A 27692-nucleotide genomic window follows, 5' to 3' on the forward strand; every position below is an offset into this window, starting at 1 on the left:
TCAGTGTTATTGTGGCAACGATTCATTCAGTGTTAACTGCTTTAATTACTTGTGTGTGTGCACTGCGTGTCATTCCGTCGTGGACCATGAGTGGGCGCTCCTCCTTCCAGATCTGATCCGATACTTCTCTCCCCGCTCTTGACCCCCTGTGGCGTCAGTGAACAAGACACTTCCTCTCTTTTTTTTCTGATTTCATGGCGATCGGGAGAAGAAGAGAGGGAACCACCGACCCGGACCCACGCACACCGTTCCACCAGCAACAGCAACACTGAGGGAAACACTTGGAACATCTGGGGTAAATAAACAACAAATTCACCACTTCATCTTCTCGCACGATGCGTTTGTGCGTTCATTCATTCATGCAACAGGATCATTCACGGCACCCGTAAACACGCCGATCACATTGATCGATCCACAGTAGTGTTGTGTGAACTATTGGGACTATATAACAAACGGGACGCAACGAGCTCACGAGGGTGTCGGTCGCTCGCGCCGGGGCCAAAAAAGAGCAGATCTACAAGGCATCGCCGCGTTGCTCTACGACGCGGCGATGCCTTGTAGATCTGCTCTTTTTTTTGGCCCCGGCGCGACACACCGCCGTACCAACAGTGTTGCCATGTCGGCTTATTATACGCGACTTTGGGCTATCTGTAAAATTGCTTGTAAATATTGGTGGTTGCGGTTTTTTGGGCTTGTTAATAAAAAAGTGTACTTGCTTATTTAGGCTTGCTTCCAAAAAATATATACTTTATATATTTAAATCAGTGGTTCTCAAATATTTTCATAAATATTTTGTACCACGGAGCATTTGTGTTGTTAAGAATGTTTAACAACAAAAAAATATTTGACATTTTATTGCAAAGAGTTTTTGAAAATGGCAGATCTACAAGCTTGCAACGTGTTGCGTTGTGAGCGGCTATTTTCAAATGGCCGATGGATGATACAGGTTTTAAAGTGTGGCCGACCGACACATTTGGGTTTAAAGTCCTCATGTGGCCAAAGTTGCTTCTTTTAGGCTTGTTTTCTTTGACCTGGTTGCTTATTTCTCTCACAAAATATGGCAACACTGAATATACATGATGCTTAACGACGCTGTGCTAACTCGTTAGCAACTCCGCTATAACGCGTTGGAAACTCCATTAAATGTGACCAGGAGAAGGTGCTGGTGGTGTTTTTGCTGCTGTTGTTGTTTACTTGCTAAGAGTTTTAGACGAGTTGTTAAAGCGTGTGTTTATGTCGCTGCACCGCGGCTACATTGAGCTACAGTTAGCGTCGCTAAGCTAGCCGTTTGGAAGTTAAAACAAGTTAGAAGTTACAGTAATAGTTTTAATAATGAAGTAGTGCGAGTCGAGCCTCGATTTAAAACTATTATATGGCCGACGTTGTGCAAATGAGGGATATGTGTTTGATATATATGTATTTGTAACATGTTTTTAAACGGCTAAAAGAAGGGATTAGCATTAGCAAGTTTTGTGGCTAACGGTAACTAGCCGCTAGCTAGCTAGCGGTTCCATTGAGGATGAGAACTAGTGAATTAAGCATTAAAGTCTTTATTCTTGTTATTGTTTGTAAAGCACGCTAGTGTGGTGTTGAGTGTGTGTGATGTTATCGTTTATTTAAGTTGTAACATTAACAATATATCAACACCGTTCTGGTCAATTTATACGTCATTTTCGTCACTCGACAAAAATGACGTTTTTCATCTGAAAAGGGGAGACTACTCATGACGTCATTAGTCGAGGTTTATAAATATGTGTACGTTACAATGTACACTCTATGCTTATGCTATGAACTGTACTTTATGAGCACACTTGCATAAGTAAGTGTGCACAACTTGTTTAAAGTAGAGCTGGGTAATATTTAAATTGTAATATAATACGTAATATATGATTTTTTGTTGTATATTTGTATTGTATTTGCTTTTGTTCGGGACTCAGGAAGACTAGAGGCTCATTCATGTCTCTAATGGGGTGATCCTTTATTAAACATAAACATTGATATTTTGAGGAGACTAGATATTGTCTGGGATTTCAGAGATTATGTGGCCCTTGTCTTTTACTGCTGATAAATATAATAAAGCCTCTAGCAGTGAAGTCTACATACAGTAAAGTGATGTAATGTTCTGAACTACAACCTGAATATTTTAGCTGCTCTAATGATGTGCCTAATACACTTAATTATTGCATAGGCAAAATATTTGGTGAAAGTACTATTCATTTCCACAATATTGTAGCGATCCCGCAAAAGACGACAACAATATTGAGCCTTTTGGTCCAAAATATAGCAATGATTGATTTTGTCAATTTTGCCCAGCTCTCGTTTAAATGTCAAAGGTCAAACACATTTAATGTTGTTGTGATGGCAATATTACCAGATCATTATAAAAAAAACACTTACTTTGTTTTCTTTTTCTACAGTGCAGATTACTTTCTCAACCTGATTGGTGGAAAGGTCCGAACAGAATTGTTCTGCTGGTGAGTCTGAGAATATGGATGAACTTCACTAGAAATCGTATAGATGTCATCAGTCTGATGTGCAGTGTTTTTTTGTTTTTTTTTGTGCAAGTTTTGCTGAATTTTAATAATTGACTATCTTGGACATGAATTATGTTAGATGACATTTACAAATACAGGTATTATTCTATAAATTGACATCACTGCCCAAATGAAGTAATTGTTTAATTATTTCCATGCACAATTCGGTACAAAAAAGTGTATTTTCATACATTAAAAAAAAATGTATTATTTGCTCTGTTGCCTTGACGTTTCAAGTTAGTAAATAGAATTTATAACTCCCAACTGTAATTCATATCTCTTTTAGGTGCTGACGGGGGGATTTTTCCTTGTGGTGTGTTATTGAAGGAACTCCCTACTACTTTTTTTTTTTTTTTTTACTTGCTCTGTCCTGGGTTAAGACTGCTTGGTCTATGGCTCTGATGGACAAACACAAAGTCAAGCGGGCAAGATTGGACCGCATCTGTGAAGGTGAGATTCCACACACGTACAGGACATGTGTTTTTAAGTCTAGGGTATCATATTTAATAAATAAGTTACAAAAGAGACATTCAAATTACATTATGATTTTGATATGCATTTAATTTAAAGTGATATACCTTTTGTAACGGCATGCAGAATTTCACAATTACTGCAGCTTCACGTGGTTAACCACAGTCGTATTCAAAGCCAGACTCCATTTCTACGCTTTGAAATTGGGTGTGGAACAGAATTAGTCTGATTTAAATGGTGCTGATATGTTTATGTATTATTATTTTTATTTTTTACATTGCCTGCATACTCACTAGCGTTTACTGTTTTAGGGTTTTATAAGGCTCATGTCTTTTAATTTAGCTTGATAAAAGAATACATTTAATCAGTGATACTTGTGTACTTTGTTCTGTACCTGGACAAACATCATTGTGATGTGATTGGTGAAAAGAGTCCTGAATCTTATCGCACTTCCTTCCTTTCTGTCTGTGTGAGGATGGAGGGGGTGCATTTTTACTGAGGAAACATTTACAAAGGTGCAATGGGTGTTTTTTTTAAAGTGAAAGGTAAAACCTTATCTTGATTGGTGAGATGCTGAAAGGCTTAGAAGATGACTTTGATTGATTGGACATTGAATACTAGAGAGAAAACAGTTGTTAACTAGGCCAGCAAGCACGTGAAGTCATATCATGGATGGCACAATTAAGATGTGTTTTTTCTGGGGGGAAAACAACAGTAATTTGTGTGGAGGAGAGTAGACCATGTAGATCAGAGATAATGGAGAACTAAAATGGAGGGAACCGTCTGGGAGAGTCCCTGGAGACGGGTGAGAGGGAGAGGACGAGGTGAAGGGTCGTGGCCGCGGCCACAGGGAAACGGGCCAGCTGTCTCTTTAAAAAACGACAACAGCCAAACCGCCCTCAGCCGCAGCCTAGCTATGCTAATGAGGTTATTGCTGGTTGGCTGGCCCTCAATGGAGCCGCCTGTGATTGGAGGCTGGCTGTGGGGGAGGGGCTGGGTGTGGATGACAGCTGGGATCCAGCCAGCCAAGAACAGTCTGACAGAGAGAGGGAGAAAAAAGAGAGGACGATAGAGGGAGAGCAAGGCGAGAGTGAGAGAGAGTGAGAGAGGAAGACAGGCTGACAGACTTCATAATGCAAGGTTAGGCCCGGTGCTTGTGTTTGTCTTTAAATGTTTTTGAAGCCATGCTTGTGAACTGACGGGGAGATATGGAGCTTTGGGTGTGGTTGTGTATGCCGTTTCCTTTCTATTTTTTCAGTTTTTTCCCCATATTGCTTGGCGTATATCTTTTCGTCGTAACGGACGGTTACATAGGGAATGAATCAGTGTATTCGCGGTTGGGTACTTGGCTCTCTCTCTATATGTGTGTGTGTGTGTGTGTGTGTGTGTTTGTGTCTGGGTGGAGTACCGCTGCTTGGTGCATTATCATCAGCCCTGCCCCTCCCCCTCACCTCTCCCTCTTTGCTCTTTCTCTCTCTCTCACACACACACAGTCTCTCTCTCACACACACACACACACACACACACACACACACACACTCCTCCAACGCGGCCAGAGGGGGAGAGAAAGGAGGAGGGAGGGAAAGAAAGACCGAGGGAGGGAGAATGAATGAAGCACTGAATGAATTGCATTGTGTGCGGCCATGCTTGCTCGTCGTGGGCCTCGAGTACGCCAGTGTCCTTTACTCAGATTACTCAGTGTGTGTGTGTGTGTGTGTGTGTGTGTGTGTGTCTACTCGTAGTATATTTCCAGAGAGCTTTGTTTTTCCTTTTCTTCAACGGGTAGTCCTCCTGTTCGGATATTGTGTGATCATTCTCTCTGGGTTTTACACACGTAATGACGGTTACTTCAGCAAGCCTCAGTGGTTCCAGTGGCTTACAGTAGCCTGTTAACCCTACTAAACCTTCCACGGCTAGATCTGTGCCTTCCATGTCCAGATATGAGCCAGGCTGTGGTAAATGGAGTGTGCCAAATGTGTGCGTTTTTGCGTGAGGAGGATACATAGCTGTAGGATTTGCGTGTGTTTTGTGTGTTGGGATTGGGAAATGCTCCGACGTCAGAGGAAGTGTTCACAAATATTTGTTTTCCACCCTGCTACCAGCTCCCGTCTCACCATTACCTCCTGCCCTCTGTCCAAGTAAATGTTCCAGATCCACACACCCCCATGCTGGGACACACACCTGTCATGGGGGAGGCACTGTTTGTATGTGTGTTTCTGTTGTGGGATTTTTTTTTACCCCATGTGTGAGTGAGAGTCCAAAGCAAAAAGAAAGAAAAGGTGTAAAAATGTAATGCAGTCTGCACTGCCATGTCAGTGGATATTCCACATTTACGTTAACATCCTAGACCTTCTAGCTGTGCCATTCATTTATAACTAACTATAAAGACATAATAGCACAAGGATTCTGTGCACATGCGTTGTATATCATCCAGCAGTGATTTTTGTATTTTCGCAGGTGTAAATGCACATAATTGTGTGTCTACTCCTTAAGACGGATGAATTTAGGTCATGACTCAGAACCTCACATGAGCCCCGCTGCACCACCACCTCTCTGAGACCCCACGTTTTTCTCCACCCCTCCCCCAGCTGTAACACTCTACCACCTCTCCTACCCCACCCCCTTTCTGCGCTCCAGCTTGGCTCATAAGTATTGGCTGAGTCTGTGTCTCTGGTTGATCGACCAGAGCTACAACCACAGCAGCCAGATATGAAGAGCCTTTTGAGTACATGAGCGTAGGGCTGGATGGATCAATACATGCCTGGCAGTGGATAGCTAGGCTATGTCACTTCCTGAAAGGAGCATGGTGGAAAAGTTGATGGAGGGCGTTCTGATGCCCCATTATAGATTCAGTTACACATTACACTTTATGTAACCATAGAAGAACACTCACATGCAGGTATACAGACATACACCTGCAGTTAGACACACGCGCGCACACATAGTTCTAGTAACTCCCTCAGGCTACTGCTGGAGACCGGGGCTGAAGCCTCTGTCCAAGTTGTTACATTGAGTGTGGTAGGACCTCAGTGGTGTGTGCAAAAGGGGAATTTGTTTTTGCTGGGGTGAGTGATGTAGACTCATTTAGCCTTTGGTGGTCCAGACAAACAGGGAGCACAGATTGTTGAGTCACAAACAAGCACAATATGAGTGGTTGTTAGCTTTATATAGGAAGTATTATGAAGCAGTGCTGTCACATACCAAAATAACACTGATGTTCTTTATTAAAAATGTTTTAGTCATGGTCCTATTCTGTGAATATTTCACTATTTTCATTTCATACACATCTATCCGCTTAAGCCATATTTTAGAGTTGGTGGTAAGATGGTGGTAAGATGGTGTCACGAAAAAAAAAAAGGCAACGTTCACAACTCATCATGACACATTGTGAGTTTATCGAACTGCTATTTTCACTATTTTTGAAAATCTTGGAGGTTGGTTGTTTGGAAAATCCAGAATAGGGACACGCCAGGTTGAAAGTAGTTAACCACTATGGTGGTTCTTCCTCTCCGCCCCAGGCATTCGCCCTCCCATCCTGAATGGGCCGATGCACCCGCGACCGCTGGTGGCCCTGCTGGACGGCCGTGACTGCACTGTGGAGATGCCCATCCTCAAAGACGTAGCCACGGTGGCCTTCTGCGATGCCCAGTCCACACAGGAGATTCATGAGAAGGTAAAAGACACACAAAGTAACGTTTTCCAACCAAATTCAATTGGGACGAACCTAAAATCTGGTTTTCGCTCAGATGTGCATAGTAACTACAGAGGAGCGCATACTGCGTAATCTCGGCCAGGCTGGTTGGAACGTCATCTTTGGCCAAGTGATGCATGACTCCATATTTTGGGCATGGTTTCATCCTGATCCGACAGCCTTTCAATTCCATCATAAAATGATTATTATTAAAGATTTAAACATAAAAATAAATGTGAAAACAAAAGTGTCATGGTACTTATTTCGCTTACTGGCAGCATACACAAGAAATCTGGCACTGATTGGTCCAATAGTTTGTGAGTTTATCCCTGGACAGACAGACAAACACAGGCAAAAACATACTGTAACCTCCCTTCTTGCCTTCAACCTGGCGGAAATAATAACCTGGAAAACCTTCCGTTTGTTTTTATGGCATGATGCCTAGGAGGCAAGCTGTAGGGGTGATTTGACTTTGTGATTGACTGGCCAAGGATGTCAGATTCACAGGGAAGCCATGCTGTTATTAGACCCTGTCTTGTTTTACTTCTCTTTAGTGTACAGGGGTTTTTTACTTCCTAAAATAATGACTCACTGTCTGTTAACCATTTTTTGTAGTTTAAAGGGATAGTTCACCCCCAAAATGACTTTTTTTCTATGGATTAGTCACCCCATGGAGACTTGAATTCATGGATATTTGTTTTGTTTTATTTATTTTTGTTTTTATTATACACACACAACATTAATTCCGCAGGAAGGAGTATCCAGGCTGGGTTGACTTTTATAACTACTAACTACCATGAGCACCCTTCATGTTATGTCAGGGGTGGGCAACTTTGATGGAAAGGGCCACTATATTTCCATTCTCACTCCAGAGGGCCACATTGCATATACTGTCTTAACATATTTTAACTTTTTTCGCCATTCTATGTCACACAAAAATAGCAGATCTACAAGCTCAAAATGCATCGCAGTGTGATGCGTTTTGAGCTTGTAGATCTGCAATTTTTTAATTGGAATCCTGAAAAGTATAATTGTTATTTAATTTCGAATACATTTAGTTATACTTATGTTAACTTTATGAACTTAAATACAAATACATTGGACATAAAATATAATTGTAATACTAGTCATTAAGCTACTAATATAGACTGAAGTAATTAAAGTGGGTGGTGATTGCATATTTGGAATTGTAACAGCTGAAATCAATAATATATCAGTATTCCGATATTAACCTGCGGGCCGCATTAAGTGAAGGTGGGGGCCACGTGTGGCTCCCAGGCCGCCAGTTGCTCATGCATGTGTTATGTTGAAGTTGAAGTTGAACCACTGTAATGTACGATTGTTTTGCTAATTGCATTCTAGTTTTGCAGATTGAATTAAAAGCATTTATAATGTGTGTAGGTGCTGAATGAGGCAGTGGGGGCTCTGCTGTACCACACCATCACTCTGTCCAGGGACGACCTGGACAAGTTCAAAGGCCTGCGAGTCATTGTCCGAATTGGCTCCGGCTTCGACAACGTAGACATCAAAGCAGCAGCTGAGCTGGGTGAGCCATCAGAAATATACACGGCAAATGTTAAACATGCCCCCTGACGAAGGTCTGAGCGACCTGCATTTGCATTAATCCATTAAGACCGGGAACGCATCTGTGTCATTTTAAGATTTCTTTGGCTGTTAAAAAATAGCAGATATACAAGCTCATAGCGCGGCACCGAGTGCCGTGCTATGAGCTTGTAGATCTGCAAGCTCATCAGATTTTTTTTTTTTAAGCAAACATGTGTAACTCAAATCTTTGCTTCTGGGGATTCCACAAATGTCTTTTTTTTTTTAAACTAAAAACTTATGTTGCTATGTATCAGTGGTGCTCAAACCTTTTCATGTCAAGGACCTCCCAAAATTATGTGTAATTGGCCGTGGACCCCCATCTGAAAATATTTTTTCCCAGAAGCAAAGATTTTAGTTAAAAATGTTCACTTTTTTTTATTTTCAGGGGTGCACATAACTGGTGCACATGCGCACCCAAAATAAATAATGCGCGGCACTTCAGACGACGCGAGGCGCTTTTGCGTACCAACAGCTGGGACAGGAATTTCCAAGCTTTTATTTTTTAGCAAAACTAAAAAAATAAAAGCCTGGCGATCGAGGCTAGGAATTTTCTTCCTGAAGCCACACTCACACAATCACGCTAAAGCACGCGTCGGCCCCATGTACAGCCATTAAGCACAGGTGGAGGAGACGCATGCTGCGCGTGATTGTTGCCTCGCTGCGTGCACGCAGCCAGCAGCGGCTGTTAGAGGCACTCTTCACCGATGATGAACGCACCGCAATGGTGCAAAATATGCCGTGAACGTCCCAATCTGGCGGATAAAAGCAGCGCAGCACAGGGCACCAACCTTGGGGGGTTCACCAAACGGCGTGAGAAAAAAAAAACGCTGACATTTGGAAGCAGAGCGTCCTTTTTTCTCGCGCAGCAGCCCGATATAAAATAAAAGGGCAGTGGGCATGCTGCGAGCTTGTACATCTGCTATTTCCTTTTTGAAAAATCTTGAAAGTGTGAGAACTACTGATTTAGAAGGCGTTTGTAGAATCGGCCTCAGGCCTTAAAAGGTAAAAAAAAAGAAAAATGCCCTTTTGCACCTGAATAAAAGTCTGGCTAAAATAATCATAAGAAAAGTGAATACCTGCATACTGTCGTACACTTAAGTCATATGCCTGAAGACGGTCTTTGACAGAAATGTCGCATTTCAATAAATGTTCAGCAAGTGTGCAACAGTATGTCTGTATTTACCTTTCTTATATTAAGTACATTTCAGATTGAGAGGAGGACACAATTTGTTCCACCACCACGCAAAGAGACGCCATATCGAGAACACAGAATAAACATTGGTTTCATAAGCAAGCTGCCACTCTCCCTTTGAAGCTCATTACTGTCCCTCTCTGGTCCTCCATACATCCAGGAATCGCTGTGTGCAACGTGCCGGCGTCCTCTGTGGAGGAGACGGCTGACACCTCACTCTGTCTGATCCTCAACCTTTACCGACGGGTCACCTGGATGCACCAGGCCCTCCGAGAGGGGACCCGCGCCTCCAGTGTGGAGCAGATCAGAGAGGTGGCGGGTGGTGCTGCCCGCATCCGGGGAGAGACCCTGGGCATCATTGGTCTAGGTGAGTGGAGGGGAAGGCTGGGTTAGTAGAGGGAAGATACGGTATTGGATTACAATATTAGATTGACAAATGTCCCACATTGCTGACTTTTGATTGCCAGGCTGAATAATGTATGGTTTCCTACTGGATCTTGAACATCTTGCAATATTTGGGTTTATTGAACTTTTGTTTAATGTATACACCGTTGTACAACACGGTATAAAGCTGGCTTTAGATATACACTATAAGTATAGATTAAAAGTGCCCTACGTCCATATTCCCCACAATGCTGGGGGAACTGATGACGCCTGTTGCCATGGATACCATAACACGTCTTCATGTGTAATAAAAGCATCCCAGATGCCTTGGTGGATTGATCATTTCCACTTAGTACGTCAGTACAGTAGTGTTTTCATGAATGGATACATTTATTTTTATGACTGAACCAGAAATAATCATTCCTGTATGGACTGATAGGAATTTAAAAAAAAAAATTTGGAGAGGAGATTAGAGGAAAGAAAGGAAAGTTTTTAGGATTTAATGCCTAATACTATATTATTATATACTGTCGTGCCAATGTTTATCAGCTGATAAACATTGACCAGCTGATGTATTGGCCTAGTTCTAGTCCTAGAAATTAAATGATTAAGTACTGCTAAAATATATTTTTTCAGGTGGCATTAAGGGATTATGATCACTTAACAATATGCTGGACTGTCGTCTGATGTCATAATTCAAGAAAGAATGTAAATGTATCATCCGGCCCGATGTCACTTCCTCAGAGTCCACCACAGTGGCTAATGTTACATATATTAGAAATATTGTTCTGAAATTAACAGAATCCGATGCTAAAAATCTCAGCACGTGGATTTTAATCATACTAGGCTGAAAGGAATCTAATGGCTTCATTGAAAATCAAACAATGGTATGTTTTGGCAAATGATTGTTGCCTGTCTGTAATGTCAAGACAAGTATTCAATGCATCCTAGTCAATGTGCTAAACATGCCAGACCTTCAGTAATGGTCCTTAATGCATGTCAGTGTACTGTGGGAATTAGTGATTAGTATTATGGTTTTCATGTGTGACTAAGCATAGGAACTAGAGATCATTTGAAAATATATGCATTAAAATCTTCGATGCTATAAAATGTATCTCTTACTAAAGCTGGCCTTACACTACAGGATTTCTTCTTGCAACATTATGCCAAATCAATGGATTTAAGAACTATGAAGGGTGCATAGCCTTGGATCAAGACTAGGCCTATCGTAGATGTATTTTATCGATTTTGACATTTTTATATAAAAATGTTAAATACATCTGCATAGTCTTGATCTAAGGCTAAAGGGTGCCCGTTGTGCGACCAACATGAAAGGTGGAGCATAATGATCAGTTGACCATAATATCGCAGCAGCAGCTACTATAAAGATCATCATTTATCTACTTGATCATGCAAGGCCCAGGGGTGTCACTTGCTCAAAAGAACACGTGTTACACTATGCATCTCGACCTCGTTCAACTTTGTATGAACGGCTGATTGTGTAGGTAGGTAGGCTAGTAACGTAATAACTAATAAGCTTTCTTTTTGTTAACTGTGTCATGTTAACGGTTTCATTTGGGTGATGCACACGTAGGCCTACGTACTACGCACTAGCATGTATCTAAACATGCTAGTGATGTGTATTAAATTATGGACGATACATTTAACACCTGGCCAGAATAATAACATCTTGTATAGCCTACAGAAATCGTGTATGAGGGTTGATGGTGACAGACAGATAGACACCGTAGATTAGGGATGGCCAAATGGAGACATTTTATTAACCGTTTACCATTAGGCCCTACCGATTAATTAATCGATAACCGTTAAGGAAAAATGTGTGTAAAAAAAAAAAATCACACCCAGTGTGAAGAGAGTGGTGCCTTTGAAAGTGTAACTGGTTTCATCCTTGTGTTGCAATCAGCAACAATATGTTGTCACGTGACAACATATTGTCACGTGTAGCTTGACCAATCAGCCGTGCTAAAACATACGGACAGACGGACATACGGACAAAGTCAAATGTAGGAGTGGTTGGCACCACTCAAAAAGGGCCAAAATACATTTTATTTTGAAGGGCCAAGTCTACACAGTTTGTTTTGTGTCTCCAGCAGAGTTTCTAGTGTCTCTATCTCTCTCTGTAAGAGGTTGCACATGAACTCTGCAGCCGCACTGAGGCGCTCCAACACAAACAATACCAATACAAAGACGAGGAAGAAGAAGAATAAAGTGGAAGTCACGTGTGGTTGCAGGTGTAGACTTGGCCAAAAAACTATTTAAAAACATTTTAGCCCTTAAAAAAAAACGATTAATTGTTAGTATTAACCGGCTGCCGATTTCTTAACGGTTATCGGTTGGCCATCCCTACCGTAGATAGAGAAATTATGCGGAAAAACGACTCAATTTTTGGTTTGGTAAACATAAAATAAATAGCCTACATAAATGAAGGGATGACGGGTGAAAATATTAGTTATTATATTATGAAAATATGTCATCACCAGTCAGTCAATTTGTTCCACCGCAGCTGCACCTGATTGTTCTCCTACATAAACAACCTGATGTTATGAAAAGTGTGTGTGTGTGTGTGCGTGTGATCGATGGGCTGTCAGCACAGCAGCCCCTGTCCCTTGCGTCAGAACATTGGTCGTCTTTCTCTCGGTCCCCCACTGTACCGCTCCATACAGCAGTAGCGATCCAGATAAATATCAAACATGTTTGAAAATGGTCGGGCGGCCTTGACCGTCCTGTGAGCAACTAGGGAGGGTTAAGATTGGATCCTTGAACCCTCACACAGACGATATTTATGCCTGAGATTTGCTCCCGATCTAGGCTGGGGTACAGCACCCCCCCCCCCCCCCCCCCGGACTTGGGAGAGTTGTTTCAGACCCCGATTATCTTGTAGTGTAAGGCCAGCTTAAGATTGACCAAACTGTTTTGGAACTACGCTTTTCTGAAAACTGATGTTCTGAGAAATCAGGCACATATTTAGAAAAATGTGTTATTCTTTAACCTAAGAATGAATAATTATGAAAAAAATCGTATGAGCTCTGATGTGGGGGTACATTTTAATGTAATATTTTATAGGGGTGCTACAACCTTTTTTTTACGTTAATTTGGGTGACATATGTGAATTGCTGAGATCCAGAGTTTACATTTTTGGGGGTTGAAGAATGCGTGAATGTAGAACACATGCACTAAATAATCATGCTAAATATGTCATAGAAACATTTGTGTGGGATTCTTCTTGTTCGCGCAACTGCATTTTACACATCACTGTCCCTACACCCATTTTGAGAGCAGTGTCCCCTCTCCACAGAAGGTGACATCTCCGTAGGACATTCGTTTTGTTATTTGAAAAAGTTTGGACTTTTAACATTAGCTGACCCGCTGGGTAATTTTATAGCTATGCTTAGTTTAGTTTTACATTGGCTAACTACTGGCTACGATGCAGGAGGTGTAAATGTTATCACTACTGAAAAGGGCCACACTGTTCCACCTCCGTCATGCAGGTGGATGTTTTTTCCATTCCTCCGGCCATTTCAATTGCATAATAATTCACAGTTCCACAACTGGCTTACATTTCAGACCACAAAAAAGTAATTGACAAACTACTTCCCAATCATCCATACGTGCTGATAATATACACTTGAAAGGTCCGATGTGGTGATAATATACACTTGAAAGGAGAGAGCAGATTGAAGTAGCGTTAACTGTAAGTGAGAGAAGATTTATTTTCCTTGTGCACATATACTACCCAGTAAAAAGAGAGTAGATGCAAACTTAGACCAGATTTCCTAACAAGATAACGGTATCTCTCCATTGTGGATCTCAGACTTCATATGGCCACTAGCCAGCCTGTGACGTCAGTCATCTGATGTATCAGTAATGTATGACTCCAAATTTGGGCAACGTTTCAGCCTGATCAGAGCCCAATTGACGCCTCCTATAGAGCCATGCCATAAAAACCCAATGTGAAAATTGTTATATTTTACCAATAGGGATTCTTGTAAGGCTGTATTTCTCTCATACATTATCATATTGGTTTCAGTGGGTACTGATGCCGCCCAGATTTCTGTGCATGGCTCCCTGTATATTTCCACGTCTGGTTATTATAGTCTTAATTCAGATGGATTATCTTTTTTGTTTTAGATTATGCACTGCTGAAGCTAATTTGCAGCACCATTAATTTCAGAATGAGATAATTAGAGGAATTTATTTATTATTATTTTAAACCATTGACATGCTACACAGCATGCTGAATTTGAAAATAACAGGTTTTGGGTGATGTGAGCGAGACATCCCAGGAGGAAGACACTAGAGATGATGTACAACGGGTAATCACATGCTGCGCTAGTGCTTTCTCATGTCTGTAGTTAGAAATGTAACTGTAAACATTGCTGTTATTAATAAGGCTTGCCTCCTGGTGGAGATTTGCACTCTACTGTGTGCATCTTTCTAGTTACACTTGTGGCAACGAGCGCTGTCATCATTGACTTGAGGGACTTTGTTGTCTATTCTATCTTTCCTCTCAAATCTCTCTCTGTGTGTGTGTGTGTGTGTGTGTGTGTGTGTGAGAACACAGGTCTGCCCCAGAGACACTCGAAGAGGGAGGGTTTGGGGTGTGTGTGTGGGGGGGGGGGGGTCCTTTTATAGAGATGGAGAGTAGAGAGAGAGAGAATGTAGTATACAAGAGTAAACTCTTTGTTGGGTGCTGCGTGCATGCCGATGACCGTCGATAATCGCAGTTTCTTTCCGGGACAGCCTTAACGCGCACACACAATTTGATCTTATTTAAACATCTCGCACACATTTATAAATATGAGGTGTTGGGTTCCTCTGTGTATGGGATGTTTCAATAATATAATGTGTGTGTGGGTCCTGCCTTAATAAATGTGCCTAGTGTATGTGGTTGTTTGCATGTTTGTGTGTGATTGTGTAGTGTTCATATAAGAGTGTGTTTTCGAGGACCTTTCCTAACACTAACATTCCCTGGCATGTCTCTCTGCTGTCCAGGTCGCGTGGGCCAGGCAGTGGCTCTGAGAGCCAAGGCGTTTGGTTTTGGTGTGATCTTCTATGACCCCTACCTGCCTGACGGAGTGGAGCGGTCACTGGGCCTGCAGCGCATGGCCACCCTACAGGACCTGCTCATTCACTCTGACTGCGTGTCTTTGCACTGCAGCCTCAACGAACACAACCACCACCTCATCAATGACTTCACCATCAAACAGGTACGCAACGTTGCATTCCGTTGTACACTCGATCATCACAATATTTTTCACAGTACTGTATTGATTATCTAGCGCCTCATATTGATACACATACACAAGAATCCCTCCCTCTCTACACATACACAAGAAGACTCCCACACAAATGTTTCTATGACATATTTAGCATAATTATTTAGTGCATGTGTTCTATTCTACATCCGTCACCCATGCTTCAACCTTCTAAAAATGAACTCTTTGGATCTCAGCAATTCACCCAAATTTACCTGTTGTTGCACCCCTGTAAGATACTACATTAAAATGTACAAATTGTAACGTGATGCATGAGGGGATATGAATCAAATTATGACCCATGTATCGTGTTCAGTGTTGGGCAAGTTACTTTTAAAAAGTAACTAGTTATAGTTATTAGTTACTGCTCCAAAAATGTAATTTCGTTACTTTACTAGTTACTAAATTATGAAAGTAACTAGTAACTAGTTACTTTTTAAAAAAATAAGTTTTTTTTTTATAAAATAAAATAAAAATATATATATTATAATGATTTTGATAGGCTATACATAAAAACGTTTATTTGTTTCTTCTTCTTTAGAAATATTTTCTTTCACATCAGGATGTAATGATCATTACACTCAAAGCAATACAATAACCCTTACCCACCTATCTCCCACACTCCCTCCCCAGTCAGTTATCAGTTTGAATGAATTTGATGTCATTTGCATATAGATGTGAGTGGCCTTAATTTAACTGACAAAACCTTTTTTTTATTTTAAAATAAAAAACCTCTCACACTTATGCCAGTGTACTGTATTACACACACACACACACACACACACACACACACACACACACACACACACACACACACACACACACACACACACACACACACACACACACACACACACACACACACACACACACACAAGAGAGAGTTTTAGTGTTGCTCTGTGGCACCGTGAGAGAAAAGACCATTGTAGTCATTATGAAACGTAGTGGAACAATTAAACGTCTTTCTGCACTGTAGTGGCCCTGCTGCTTTCACTGCTATTTTGCTGACTAGTTCTCTGAAGGCAACAAACTCAACCGTTGCGATGGGAAGCATGTCCTCCTCAACAACATACCTGCCAATCAATCTGTTTAGTTGAGTCTGGGTGACATGCTGTGGCGTTCGTTTTTTGGCTCCATCTAGATCACTGCTGGTGGAGTCTTCTTTGGCGACTAGTTTTATAACCCCATGTACTTTAGTTAGGTGCTTCAGGAGATTAGCATTGCTGTTACTCGATGTGGACAATGTTTTCTGTCACTGCAATGTCTTTAGCGCCCTTTATCCCCACAAATTCTAAATAATGGTTATATTTCCAAGCTGCAAACTTTCGCTCAGCTGAGACTGTGTGTGTGCGGTTGTTGTGGTGGATGTGTTGCTGTGTGTGTGTGTGTGTGTGTATGGCAAGACCCGCCCAACTCTGTCTCTGATTGGCTTAGGCTGACATTTTACCCCCTGTTAACCAATCATCACTCCTCTCTCTCAGGCAACTTTCACTTTCTCAAGTTAGAGTGAGTGGGAGCGCTTGAATTTGCCTGTATCCATCCAAGCCTGCCTGTCCTGTTTAGATGACAGGCAAGCTGCTCCGCGGGGGAGACAATGCAGTTGGATCACTTAATGTATCGCAGTAACGCACCTTTTTAAATCACAGTAACTATAACGCCGTTACTGAATTGGAAAAGGCAACGCGTTACGTTATTAGTTACCGCAAAAAGTAGTTGCGTTACGTAACGCGTTAGTCCCAACACTGATCGTGTTACATGTTGTATTGTGAGGCCCAATCAAACATAAAGGCGACACACTGAAAACAACCTTAACATTGCTATATGGGTTGTGTTAGATGAAATGGGATTTTAAGAAAATACACTACTTTGAAGACTTTGTACATAAATCTCCAACCCCTAGCTGGCGTAAGCTTAATTTATATTCATCAAAATCACCACGCCCACTGTCCTGTCTCAGTAAATATGTTGCTGCTGTCGGCTTTAGATGCGTCAGGGAGCCTTCCTGGTGAACACGTCGAGAGGGGGTCTGGTGGATGAGAAAGCACTGGCTCAGGCCCTGAAGGAGGGACGGATACGAGGGGCTGCCCTCGACGTTCACGAGACAGAGCCCTTCAGGTAATTCTGCCTCCAACAGAGCCACAGACATGCATGAAACATGGTCTAATTTATTCTTTGTAGAATGATGCTTTAGTTTAAAGTCCCTTTTCTTTTCCATCGTGTCCAGCTTTTCAACAGGCCCCCTGAAGGATGCCCCCAATCTGATCTGTACCCCCCACACATCCTGGTACAGCGAGCAGGCTTCTGTAGAGGCACGGGAGGAGGCAGCCAGGGAGGTACGCCGTGCTATTACTGGTAAGACACACACACACTCTTCCAACAACTAACATTTATTCTCTAGTCCAGAGGTCATGTGGCAGTGCATGCACTTTAACGCGTGAGAGATTATCTGGCCAATGCAACATCCCTGAGATGTCTGAAAAGGAATATCCATGTGCAATCCTTTTCTAAAATCATGGACTTGAATTGTCGATGTGTCAAATCGACAATCAACTCCACTGTAGAAATAACCTTGTTAGATGTGATTTTGAGGTTTTCTTGTTAGTATTTCAGTGCAATGTTATTGTGGGACTGCCGTTTCCCTACTACGGCAGGGTCTGTCTGTTAACACTGCAATGTTAACCTGTCTCAAATAATGCCGTGGCCCCATTTTGTTCTTTAGTTGTGCTGAACAGGAGTTCCTCTCTTATAGTTGAATCGGTGTCTTCCTGATTGCCAGTGGAATGTAATTTCCATCCACAGGGCTGCATGATATTGGAAAAAAATGACATTGCAATGTTTTGTCCCCCTGCGATGTATATTGTGAAGACATTTAAAGCTGAATTGTTTCTTCTTTTCTTTTACTCTTAAGACAAAACCATCCTCTTTAACTTTGATTTTGATACAAATGATTTGAATGCACCAAACACAATAGTATCTGTTGTGACTACTATTCTTAAGTGATTGTGGAGGAGTAAATTAGGTAGGTATACACTTGTTGACTTGCAAAAATACCATTGAATTTATACTTATGACGCCTAGTAATAAGCAAATTACTTCCAGTATTGTTTCTATCAGTAGTTATTCTTCTATCAATCCAGGCTAAATTGAATGAGCTAACATCAGGTCATGAAATAAGGGTAGTGTCTAGAAGGTATCCAGGATATTACAGCGGGCTATATCTATGTACTCTAAAAGTGCATTAAACTAATGAAGCTTCATTATTATTAGGTCATTAACATCAGTGACAAATTATAGCCTACTAATGGGTCAACTCATTTAATGTTTTCATTCCACAAAACCTGGTTTGTAAATGGCGGCAAAGTAGTAGCTACTAGTCTAGGTCTAGTACAGTGGTTCTCAAAGTTTTTCTCTCAAACACCCCCTCCTTCACGGCTAAACACGCACTGATGCGTGCATGCATGCAGAATGCTATAGCTAATTTTAGGCTAAATAAAATGGCGAAACCAACTATAGTCTATTAAGGGTTGTGGCTTTAATATAGGTACGTTTTCTTAAATGGGGGCTTTAATAAGAGGAGTTACTTAACTTACTTGGTAAACCCAGACCGTGTGTCCGAGAGGAAAAGACGCACACACCTCATTGGCTAATGACTGTTGCCACTGTTCCATTGTAGCGTCGCAACAGAGTAAACAATGTTTCCTACATAGATTAACATTTCATTGTCATGAAAGTTTCTTGAACATTGACGGAGCAATTTAATATACGTTACGTTTATTGAGCAAAAATGAGGATTGTCTTCCCTCGCATATAAATACATAAATTAATAAGAAGTTCTGTTGCTTTTATCCAGCATGGTAACATTGTGCCTTCCTTGGTGCTGCAGGCCGTATCCCTGACAGTCTAAAAAACTGTGTGAATAAGGAGTACCTGATGGCAGCCTCCCAGTGGCCCAGCATGGAAGCGGCCACTGTTCACCCTGAGCTCAATGGAGCTGCTTACAGGTGAGAAGAGAGAAAGAGGACTTTGGCTCAACCGGGATTTTAGTGCTGTGTTTGTGATGAGCGTAATGCAAGATGCAAACGTATAGGGGTGCGACAGTTAATCAATCGTATTCACTTAAAATGTTGTTTTTAAACCGTGAATATAGCCGATCACCAAGCTCACAACACGTTGTGATGCAACGCGTTGTGAGCTTGTTGGCTGTTTTCGAAATTTTTGTGCGATCATGTATAAAATGGGGCTTAAAGGACGACTTCACCCATTTTATATCTTCATATTATTGGTCCGCACTAATGCTCATGATAAAATTGTACAATTTTTTTCTACTCAGTCTCTCTCTCATAGGAGGGCTGTGGACACCCGCCTACCAGTGACATCATCGCTAGGCAGGTTTTTTTTGTTACAAGATTTCAAATTGTTTATTTGAATTTTTATTAACACGAGAACAATGGCTTCCATTATAGCATGCAAACTTTGCAGGAATAGAAAGCCTGCCGTTTCTATTAGCTTGGATTCCCCATCGATGATGTCACTGGTAGGCGGGTTTCTGAACTGTCCACAGCCCTCCCCTGAGACAAAAATAGTGCCATATTGTAATGAGCATTAGTGAGGAGTCTTCACTAATGCTCATCATAATATCTTCATATCATTGGTCCTCACTTGAAAATGGGTGAAGTCGTCCTTTAACCGCTTAAGCCCCATATGGGTAACTGGAGTTCCTCAGGGCTCACAATGCGACACAACGCGTTGCGTTGTGACCTTGTCGATCTGCCAATTTCTACGAAAGCTTTCCCCACGATACCGATGCTGGGGTTTAAAGGGTAAGACCACTTTGGTAGAGGTTTGGGTTATGTAGTTACCTTGCCATGATGTAACTCCAAAGGTGGACAAGAAATCAAAAATAATTGCTCTATTGATTAGAAATTGATAATTCAAAATATGCTCCTCATTGACTTACATTGCACGGTAAAACAGCTCTCAAAGTCACTATTTTAGGCCAGAAATGAACCCAAACATAGCTGATTCAGACAATATAGAGCATCACCAAACCAAGTACTGTTTGTTTTTTTTTATAAAGATTTCAACTTCCTGTTGATTTTACTGTTTGAAGATCTGGATCCGGATCCGCCGATCCAGTCCGGGTTTTCTACTTATTAAAAATGGCAAAATCAACAGGAAGTTGACATTTCTATTTAAAAAAAAAAACAGTACTGGGTTTGGTGATGTTCTATATTGTCTGAATCAACTTTGTTTGCGTTTGTTTCTGTGCTAAAAGAGTGACTTTGAGAGCAGTTTTACCGTACAATGTAAGTCAATGAGGAGCATATTTTAAATTATCAATTTCTAATCAATGGAGAAATTCTTTTTTATTTCTTGCCCACCTTTGGAGTTACATCATGGCAAGGTAACCCACACAACCCAAACCTCTACCAAAGTGGTCTTGACCTTTAAGTGGTTATATGAGAATTCCGGACTTGCCTTTTTCTTACCTTTATCTGATGTTATTATAACCTAGAACGAGTGGTACAGTAAAAATAATTCTTAACTCCCGAGTCCACCGCAGCTAAAAACGTTAAAGATGGTCCTCGCGCTAAATCGCATATTTTTATCGGTCGATTTATTTTGTAGATATCTGAAGTTCATATTGACAGAAAACTCTACAGTGTTGGATGCACCCGTTTGGAAGTCTCGCAAGATGAGATTTCACCCGTGATTTCATCCAAGTCCGCTTGTGAACACTACGGCGGCCCATTTGGGACACAAACACTGTGTCGAGGTTTCTGTCATTATGAACGTCAGATATCAACAAAAAAAGTTACATTTTCAAGCGATAAAAATACACAATTTAGCACAAGGACCATCCGCTCACGTTTTTAGCCACTCGTTCTAGGATATAATAACATCAGATAAAGGTGAGAAAAAGGCTAGTCTGGAATTCTCCTTTAAGTGGCTAATCAGACTAATTGATTTAGTCAGTTTTGAAAAATTGTTTGACTGTTTCCGCACGACAAACCTGCTTCTTGATTATTCAATTAATCAGGAAAGTTGTATATAGAATAATCACTGATAAAATAATCGATAGTTGAAGCCCTACTGTGTTTATGATGAAAGTAATGCAAGCAGCAAACATATTGCAGTAGGAAAAAGTTGGAATAGTTGCCATGGTTTCTAGCTAAGCTGCCATACTGTATTATTTCTTTATCTCTCCCTCCAGATTTCCTGCAGGTTTGATCAGCGTGGCAGCAGCAGGGGGTCTCCCAGGGGCTGGAGCAGGGGTTGAAGCCCTGGTGGCGGGCTCCCTGGCACATGGCATTGCCCCAGTCTCCCACCCCCCTCACGCCCCGTCCCCGGGGCAGCCTACTAAAGCTGAGGCCGACAGAGACATCCCCTCCGACCAATAGCCCCCCCACCCAGCCAACACATTCCGTTACCCCCTGGAGCCCCCCCCTCCCCAACCTCCCACCTTCATGGACCCCCCACCATCCTCCAGCACGTTGACATTGGCGGCACCAGTTTGATCCGGTCTGGTTTGGTTCCACACAGCCCGGTTCCTCCTCAGACCACATAAACCAGCCCACTCTGCTAGAGTGACCCGTCCACAGCTACACCCCCCCCCCCCCCTTCCCGGCCCTCCACTCACACACCACTGTCAGAAACTCTAGGACACTCATCTTTCTCCACACCAGCCCTCCCCCTCCCCGCCCCCCCCCACCCCCACCCCAACGTCAGCAATAACTCTTCTCAAGGATTCAATAATTCAATTGGTTTATTTTCCTTAGTATGCTTTTTTGTCGTTTCAATGGAAAAAGAAAAAAAAAACCTTTCCTCCCCCCTGTTAATCTGTTATGGTTGTAGTTTTAAGTATTTCTGAAGCGAGGCTTTGCTGCGAGCCTCTTCCTGCTGTTCTGTTCTGGTTCCGAGTTGTCCAGATACAGTGGCAGTGAGGTTGACACCCCCCCCCCCTTCCCCCGTGTACATTAATGTTCTAATGTTACTGCTCTCTCCTTGGCTTCTTGTTTTGTTTGTTTTTTCTTTTTCCTTGCCTCTGCCTCTCTCACAGTGGCAAAATATGTACTAAAATATGAACAGACAGCAGTGTATCCAGCCCCCCTGACAGTAGGGCTGGCCAATATATCGATATCATGATGTACAAGACTAAATGTCATTGATATACAAGACTAAATGTCATCTGGAGTTTTGGATATCTTAATTTTCTGATATGGCATAAGTGTTGTATTTTCCTGGTTTTAATCCCATGGGCCTTATTTTATACATTCAAAAGTTTCCTGAAATTAAAATAGCTGCTCAACAACGCATTGCGATGTGACGTGTTGACAAGCTTGTAGATCTGCTATTTGTTTTTGAACATTTTTGAAAAATGATATCCTCACAATAAGACATTACTGTCAATATCGAGGTATTTGGTCAAACATATTGTGATATTAAGATTTTGTCTATATCGCCCAGCCCTACCTGACACCTATACCTATACTATGGGTATAACCCCGCCCCTCCCCCATCGTTCATCCATCTCTTCCTCACTCCTCCGTGGCCCCGCTTGTCTTTCTGCCCAGTCCAGGGGATCCATAATGATGTCAGTGCAGTGCTTCTACCGGCCCAATGGAGCACGTTTAGACCTCCTCCTCCTCAGCTTGCCTTCCTCTCATCATCACAGTCAACTCTAGTCCCTTGTGAGCCAAGCCTCTCCACCACAAGTTCACAACAGGCCAGAACTGTTCTGCATCGCCTTTTTTGACGATGTAATGTTTGCAATCCTCCCTAGAAAAAAAACAAATCCTTTTCACGCACATCAGCCCAGCCTGGGTTCATTGTGCCACTTTAAAGCATTAACAGTTTGTCCACTAAAGAATCTGTTAGAACAGCCACATATCAAAACGTTTGGATTTCCATCTATTCTAAGATGGCTGAAGTGCTGTGTGCATGAGGTGTGTTTTAATCCATTAAGACCGGGAACGCATCTGTGTCGTTTTAAGATTTCTTTGGCTATTTTTGAATAGCCTAAAGAAATCTAAAATGACAGAGATGCGTTCCGGGATTGAATGGGTTAACACGTCCTCCCCTCCCATCTGCAGCTCTCCTCGCTGCACAAACAAAACGCTGCACAGTTTGTCCCTGGCCACCGGAGGGCACCATCTAAACGCTTACAGCAGGACAGACAGCTGCACTTGCATGGTCGTGGTAGACAATGAGTAATGCCCTGCCAAGGTAATGTATCTCATTTCAATGAAGTAGCCTTGCTTGCAGAGGTCAGCTATAGGAGACACTGTGATGAAGAACACACATTTGCCTCGCTGACGACATCACACACTGCCGACTTCCAAAAACAACAGGGGCCAGGTGGCTGGGGATAGATCACTGTCTATCTTTTTAGATCTCAGCTTTTTTCACTCAATCCACCCCTCCACCCAAACCTTCCCACCATCATACCCCACCCCTACACCACATCTGCTCCAATGAAACCAGTATGCATCCGCCCATCCCTTTTTTCATACACAAGGGGATAAATGGAGCTCTGATTCTCTTTAACCACTTGAACCCTAGTGTCCCTATTCTGGGGTGAACATTTTGGCAAAAAATATTAGATCTACAAGCTCACTATTTGTTGTAAACGTGTGAGATTGTAGATTTGTTATACTACTTGCTATTCTGCAAGATTGGCTGTTCTATAGGAATTCCACAGAATGAATTCTGTCAGATTCTTTTCCGTAAAGTGTTCACACAACCTGATGAACATAACAGTGGTCTCTGATAAAGGACCCTCCCCATGCCCTTTACGGTTTACAGTACACTGAAGCTTCACATATTTGATGCCTTCCTTTTGAAAGTCATTGCGCTCTTAAAAGCTAGTAGTATTTGTCAAGTCGGTGAGCAGGCCCATTTTAACCTCAAGACTCTTTAAATAGTTTGATAGCATGCTTGGATGAATTGATTCCAAATGGAGGTCTGTCACAGAATATTTTGCACAGTGATTATAAGGAACCACATCACTACTTTTGGAGGACCTACCTTCCTTTTATATAATTTGAATACCCTTTCACTTTAAAGAGGATGTTCAAATGAACCTCGGAGAGAATTGTTGTAGAGGGAAATATACTAGCAGATCCCGGACAATAGTGTATAGGGTTCATGTGGTTAAGAGCAGGGGAGAAGGGTTCTTGCATGCTGGCTTTGTTAATAACTCTGTGTTTGTTGGGGGGGGGGGGGGTCCTCCCCTGTTGTGATAACAAGCTGTTGTCTTTCCAAAGGAGTATCCCTTAGGAGTAACTGTTAACGCCGTGGCCCTGGTGTGAAGGGAATACCTTTCTAGTACCTCAGTAACAGATATTGAATGTACCGTGCATACCCGTTTGTTTGTTTTTTGTACAGATTTTCTAGAGACTTCTTTGCTATTCCTGACCAGAAGGGTTGTGAAATCGTAGCATCGATATTGAGATTTAAAAACATCCCCATGATTTGATTTGACACAATCTTTGCGGACTTGCAGTAGAGGGCCACTGATGGATTCTCAGGCTTCAGAACACAGAACATGCTTTTATCTCAAATCTTGACTTATTTTTCGGCCCCTCGTTTCTTAATTGTGGGAAAAAGAAAAAAAAAAAGAGCACAGTGATTCCCCATGATTGAAAATATGTGACCTGACACACTGATCGGGATCTCATGTCGACCTCCTACATCTTACCGGCTAATGGAAACGGAGTTCAATAAAAGGGGCGTGGTCTGCTAGTAATCTTTTCTAGAACGATTAGAGTTAGATGCTGTTTTTTTTTTTACCCCCTGATGTCATGCTGCTCTATCTTTTAGTGCATGTAAGTTTTTAGGGGAAAATGCTATCGGCTTAAAGAATCTGTGTCATCTTGTTGCCCCGCCCCACCCCTCCCCAGCCCCAGTGCTTAAACCCGAGTTGCCATTTTGTGGTGGTCAGTTTCCAGTGATGTACAGTCCCCCAACCCCCCCTCCCCACCCAGAGTCTATGAGTGACACAGGGCGTTGTCTGTGTCCAGAGATGTTAGGCTCTCCTTGTCATGTGATGAGTATATATTTTTTAAAATAACCCCCATAGTTTGGATTATGAGCAAAATAGTGATCTTAAATTTGCTGTTGATAACTATGATGAAATGTTTTTTTTTTTCTTTCAGTTCAGCAGTGCACTGTGTAATGAAAAAAAAACTATTCTGTTTTATTGTAGAATTTCATTTTTATGGATTTTTGCTATCTGTGTTCTACATGTTGTACTGAAACATTTCAGAGAAAATAAGAGGTCCCTCGTCCTTTTTACGATGTTTTCTTTACTTTGTTTGGGTCTTAGTATAGCTGCCCCATCCAGTTGCTATCCTCTGGGCCTTATCTCTCCTAGCTATTATAGAAAGTCGCCATGGAAACACTCACTGCCTTAACACAGTTGACCACAGTAGGCGGAGACACACCGTTAGACAAGGGGTCAGGTATGAGGCCCAAACTCCGCAGTAAAGCACCTCACAGCCCCACAGACCCTCTCTCCCCTGTAAGACCGAAATCAAAAGCACCTTTCGTGGGTCTCTCTTCTGAGTGGAGTCATGCTTAGCCTGATGTGCTGATGGTCCAGTTTGCTTTTGAGCTCACACTGCGAACACAAATCCAGTGTAATTTCCTAGTGCGCGCAGAAGAGGGGTGCTTTTTGAGTTCAGCCAAGCGGTCCATGTCGGCCTGCCCAGTAGTGTGTGTGCATGTAGCCCAAGCAGATTTGACACAGGAAACCGGGGTTGTACATTCACAAAACTACAGCTGATATTTCACTCTGGGGTGTGAGAAAATCTTACCCCCTGCCTCATGCAGTGCTGAAATTGTCTTTCATGGACCAGGCCAGAGCCTCGAGGGAGGAGGGGGGGGGGGCACAGCGGACAGTTGTGGGCGTCCTGTCAAAGAATGGAAAATTATGGACAGAATTGGTCACTTCTCTCTCTCAGGGTTCAAAATGCACACATATCCTCCTGCAGTCGTGCTCTCTCTGTCTCTAGACCTGTACCCACCCCGTTCAGTGTACCACCCTCAGAATGTAGAACAGACCCCCACCTTCCAGAACCGCTCTCCCTTCTCTCCCTTCGTTCACAGTGAGTTCTGTATTTTGTTTTTTTAAGTTTTCTTTCTTCGGCACTGACATCTAACCATCTAACAAAGAATGAATGAATGAATGTTTGAAGGGTGACTGTGTGTAACGTTGAAATTGGGAAATGTATTTTTACAACATGTGAACATGGTTTTTCTTTCTTTTTCTCCACTCACTCTCGTGAATTAATTGACTTTGTTTTTCTTTCACCAGACTGCAAAAACCACAAAAAAGAGAAAAAAATCTCCTGTAACTAGGCTCTTAAGCTTTATTTTTGTTTTTGTTTACTTTTTTTATTAGAAACAATCATGTTTGTGATGGTAACTTCCGATGGTAAACTCCACACCGTATTTTAATAAAATCTTAAAAATTATCCGTTATTTTTTCTTTTTTGCTGCATGCCATACCTTTTATGTCCTACTCAGAATTTGAGCAGCAGGTCCCCTGCTAAAGCACCAACATTTCTACTGTTCAGCTATAACAGACAGCCTTTTTGGGGGCGGATGATTAATTGCAATTCATGCAATGCCACTTCTAAAGGATCTAAAGTTCTCAATGGAAGAGCATGTAGTCCAACTACAACCACAGCAGTCGTGCTAGTTATATTGCATTATATTAAACATACCATAGATTAGTCAAAAAAACATTTTTATTAACTAAAAAAGTAATGTGTTACAGGTTTAATATACAGTAAATAATGACGGGAAATCACGGGCAGAGGAGTCAAGAAATGCGACGCAAGTCTCTGAACCTTTGGTCTCCGACCAAAGATGTTACCATTCTTAGGTGGAGCTGGAACCATTCAACCATGAGGCTGTCACTCTGGTTTTGTGTTCCTTGATGTCTGTCTTTGTGAACGGTTTCTATCCCAGTGTAAGTGGCATCACATCAACGGGCTCCCATTTGCTTACCTGTATTACACGATATATGTTGGATCTGTAGAGATTGCTGTTTTTTAAATAAGTGTGCCTGTGTTTCTGGGTAACGCGCACTGGCTGTGATTTCTGATGGTCCAGATGTGTTGCCAGTCTCTCAACCCCATTATCCTCCGCAGCCTGAGGATGTTTACAAAACCTTTTTTCCAAATTGTTTACAACCCATATTTGTTTAAGTTTTTATAAGGGCCCAGTGATGATGAGATGCCAGGAGGAGAAGCTTTATGAGTGGGCAGGTAAGGCGGGGGGTTCAGGGAGGGATGTGGGGTGGTACAGAGACCCCTAAGGGTAGATAGGAGGGCGGGGGAATACCAGCCCCAAAATTGCTTCCACGTGAACATTACTAGACGGGAGTGTACTCTGCAAATGGAGTTTATTGAGGACCCTTTGACCACATTACCCCTCGGCATCCCTATTTTGGACACATTTTCCGAAATGTGATCTACAAGCTCAGAATGCATTGCGATGCAATTGTTGCCATTTGTCGTATGACAAAGTAT

At 42.1% G+C, this 27692-nt stretch overlaps 2 protein-coding genes across 5 annotated transcripts in view; one reads left to right on the forward strand and one right to left on the reverse strand.

The window, feature by feature from the left end:
- Window positions 1-27692, reverse strand: part of LOC311033760 (hepatitis A virus cellular receptor 1 homolog) — a 487428-nt gene that overhangs the window by 170751 nt on the left and 288985 nt on the right. The gene's annotated exons all lie outside the window — the stretch shown is intronic.
- Window positions 187-26630, forward strand: ctbp1l (C-terminal binding protein 1-like). Of its 4 annotated transcripts, XM_084041384.1 has the most exons (12): window positions 187-295; window positions 2418-2474; window positions 2821-2984; window positions 6524-6678; window positions 8098-8242; window positions 9654-9860; window positions 14891-15105; window positions 17138-17268; window positions 17378-17505; window positions 19037-19154; window positions 19484-19538; window positions 21368-21492. In XM_084041384.1, exons 3-11 carry the CDS (start codon window positions 2927-2929, stop codon window positions 19524-19526), a joined length of 1200 nt encoding a protein of 399 aa, XP_083897510.1. In that variant the 5' UTR covers window positions 187-295; window positions 2418-2474; window positions 2821-2926; the 3' UTR covers window positions 19527-19538; window positions 21368-21492. The 4 variants fall into 4 exon arrangements, with proteins under 4 accessions (XP_083897510.1, XP_083897507.1, XP_083897509.1 ...); XM_084041381.1 differs by lacking the exon at window positions 19484-19538 and having other exon boundaries at window positions 21368-26630; XM_084041383.1 differs by lacking the exon at window positions 19484-19538 and having other exon boundaries at window positions 216-295; window positions 2423-2474; window positions 21368-26630.

This window comes from Gymnoscopelus microlampas (genome assembly GCF_963454915.1).
Source record: "Gymnoscopelus microlampas genome assembly, chromosome: 18".
Taxonomy (NCBI): Eukaryota; Metazoa; Chordata; class Actinopteri; order Myctophiformes; family Myctophidae; genus Gymnoscopelus; species Gymnoscopelus microlampas.

Excerpts from the sequence above, each read along its gene's own strand:
- ctbp1l (XM_084041381.1), top strand. The coding sequence starts at position 2,927 with ATGGCTCTGATGGACAAACACAAAGTCAAGCGGGCAAGATTGGACCGC. Across the intron at positions 9,861-14,890 it reads CCTGGGCATCATTGGTCTAG|GTCGCGTGGGCCAGGCAGTG; the intron begins GTGAGTGGAGGG and ends TCTGCTGTCCAG. Across the intron at positions 17,506-19,036 it reads GGTACGCCGTGCTATTACTG|GCCGTATCCCTGACAGTCTA; the intron begins GTAAGACACACA and ends TTGGTGCTGCAG.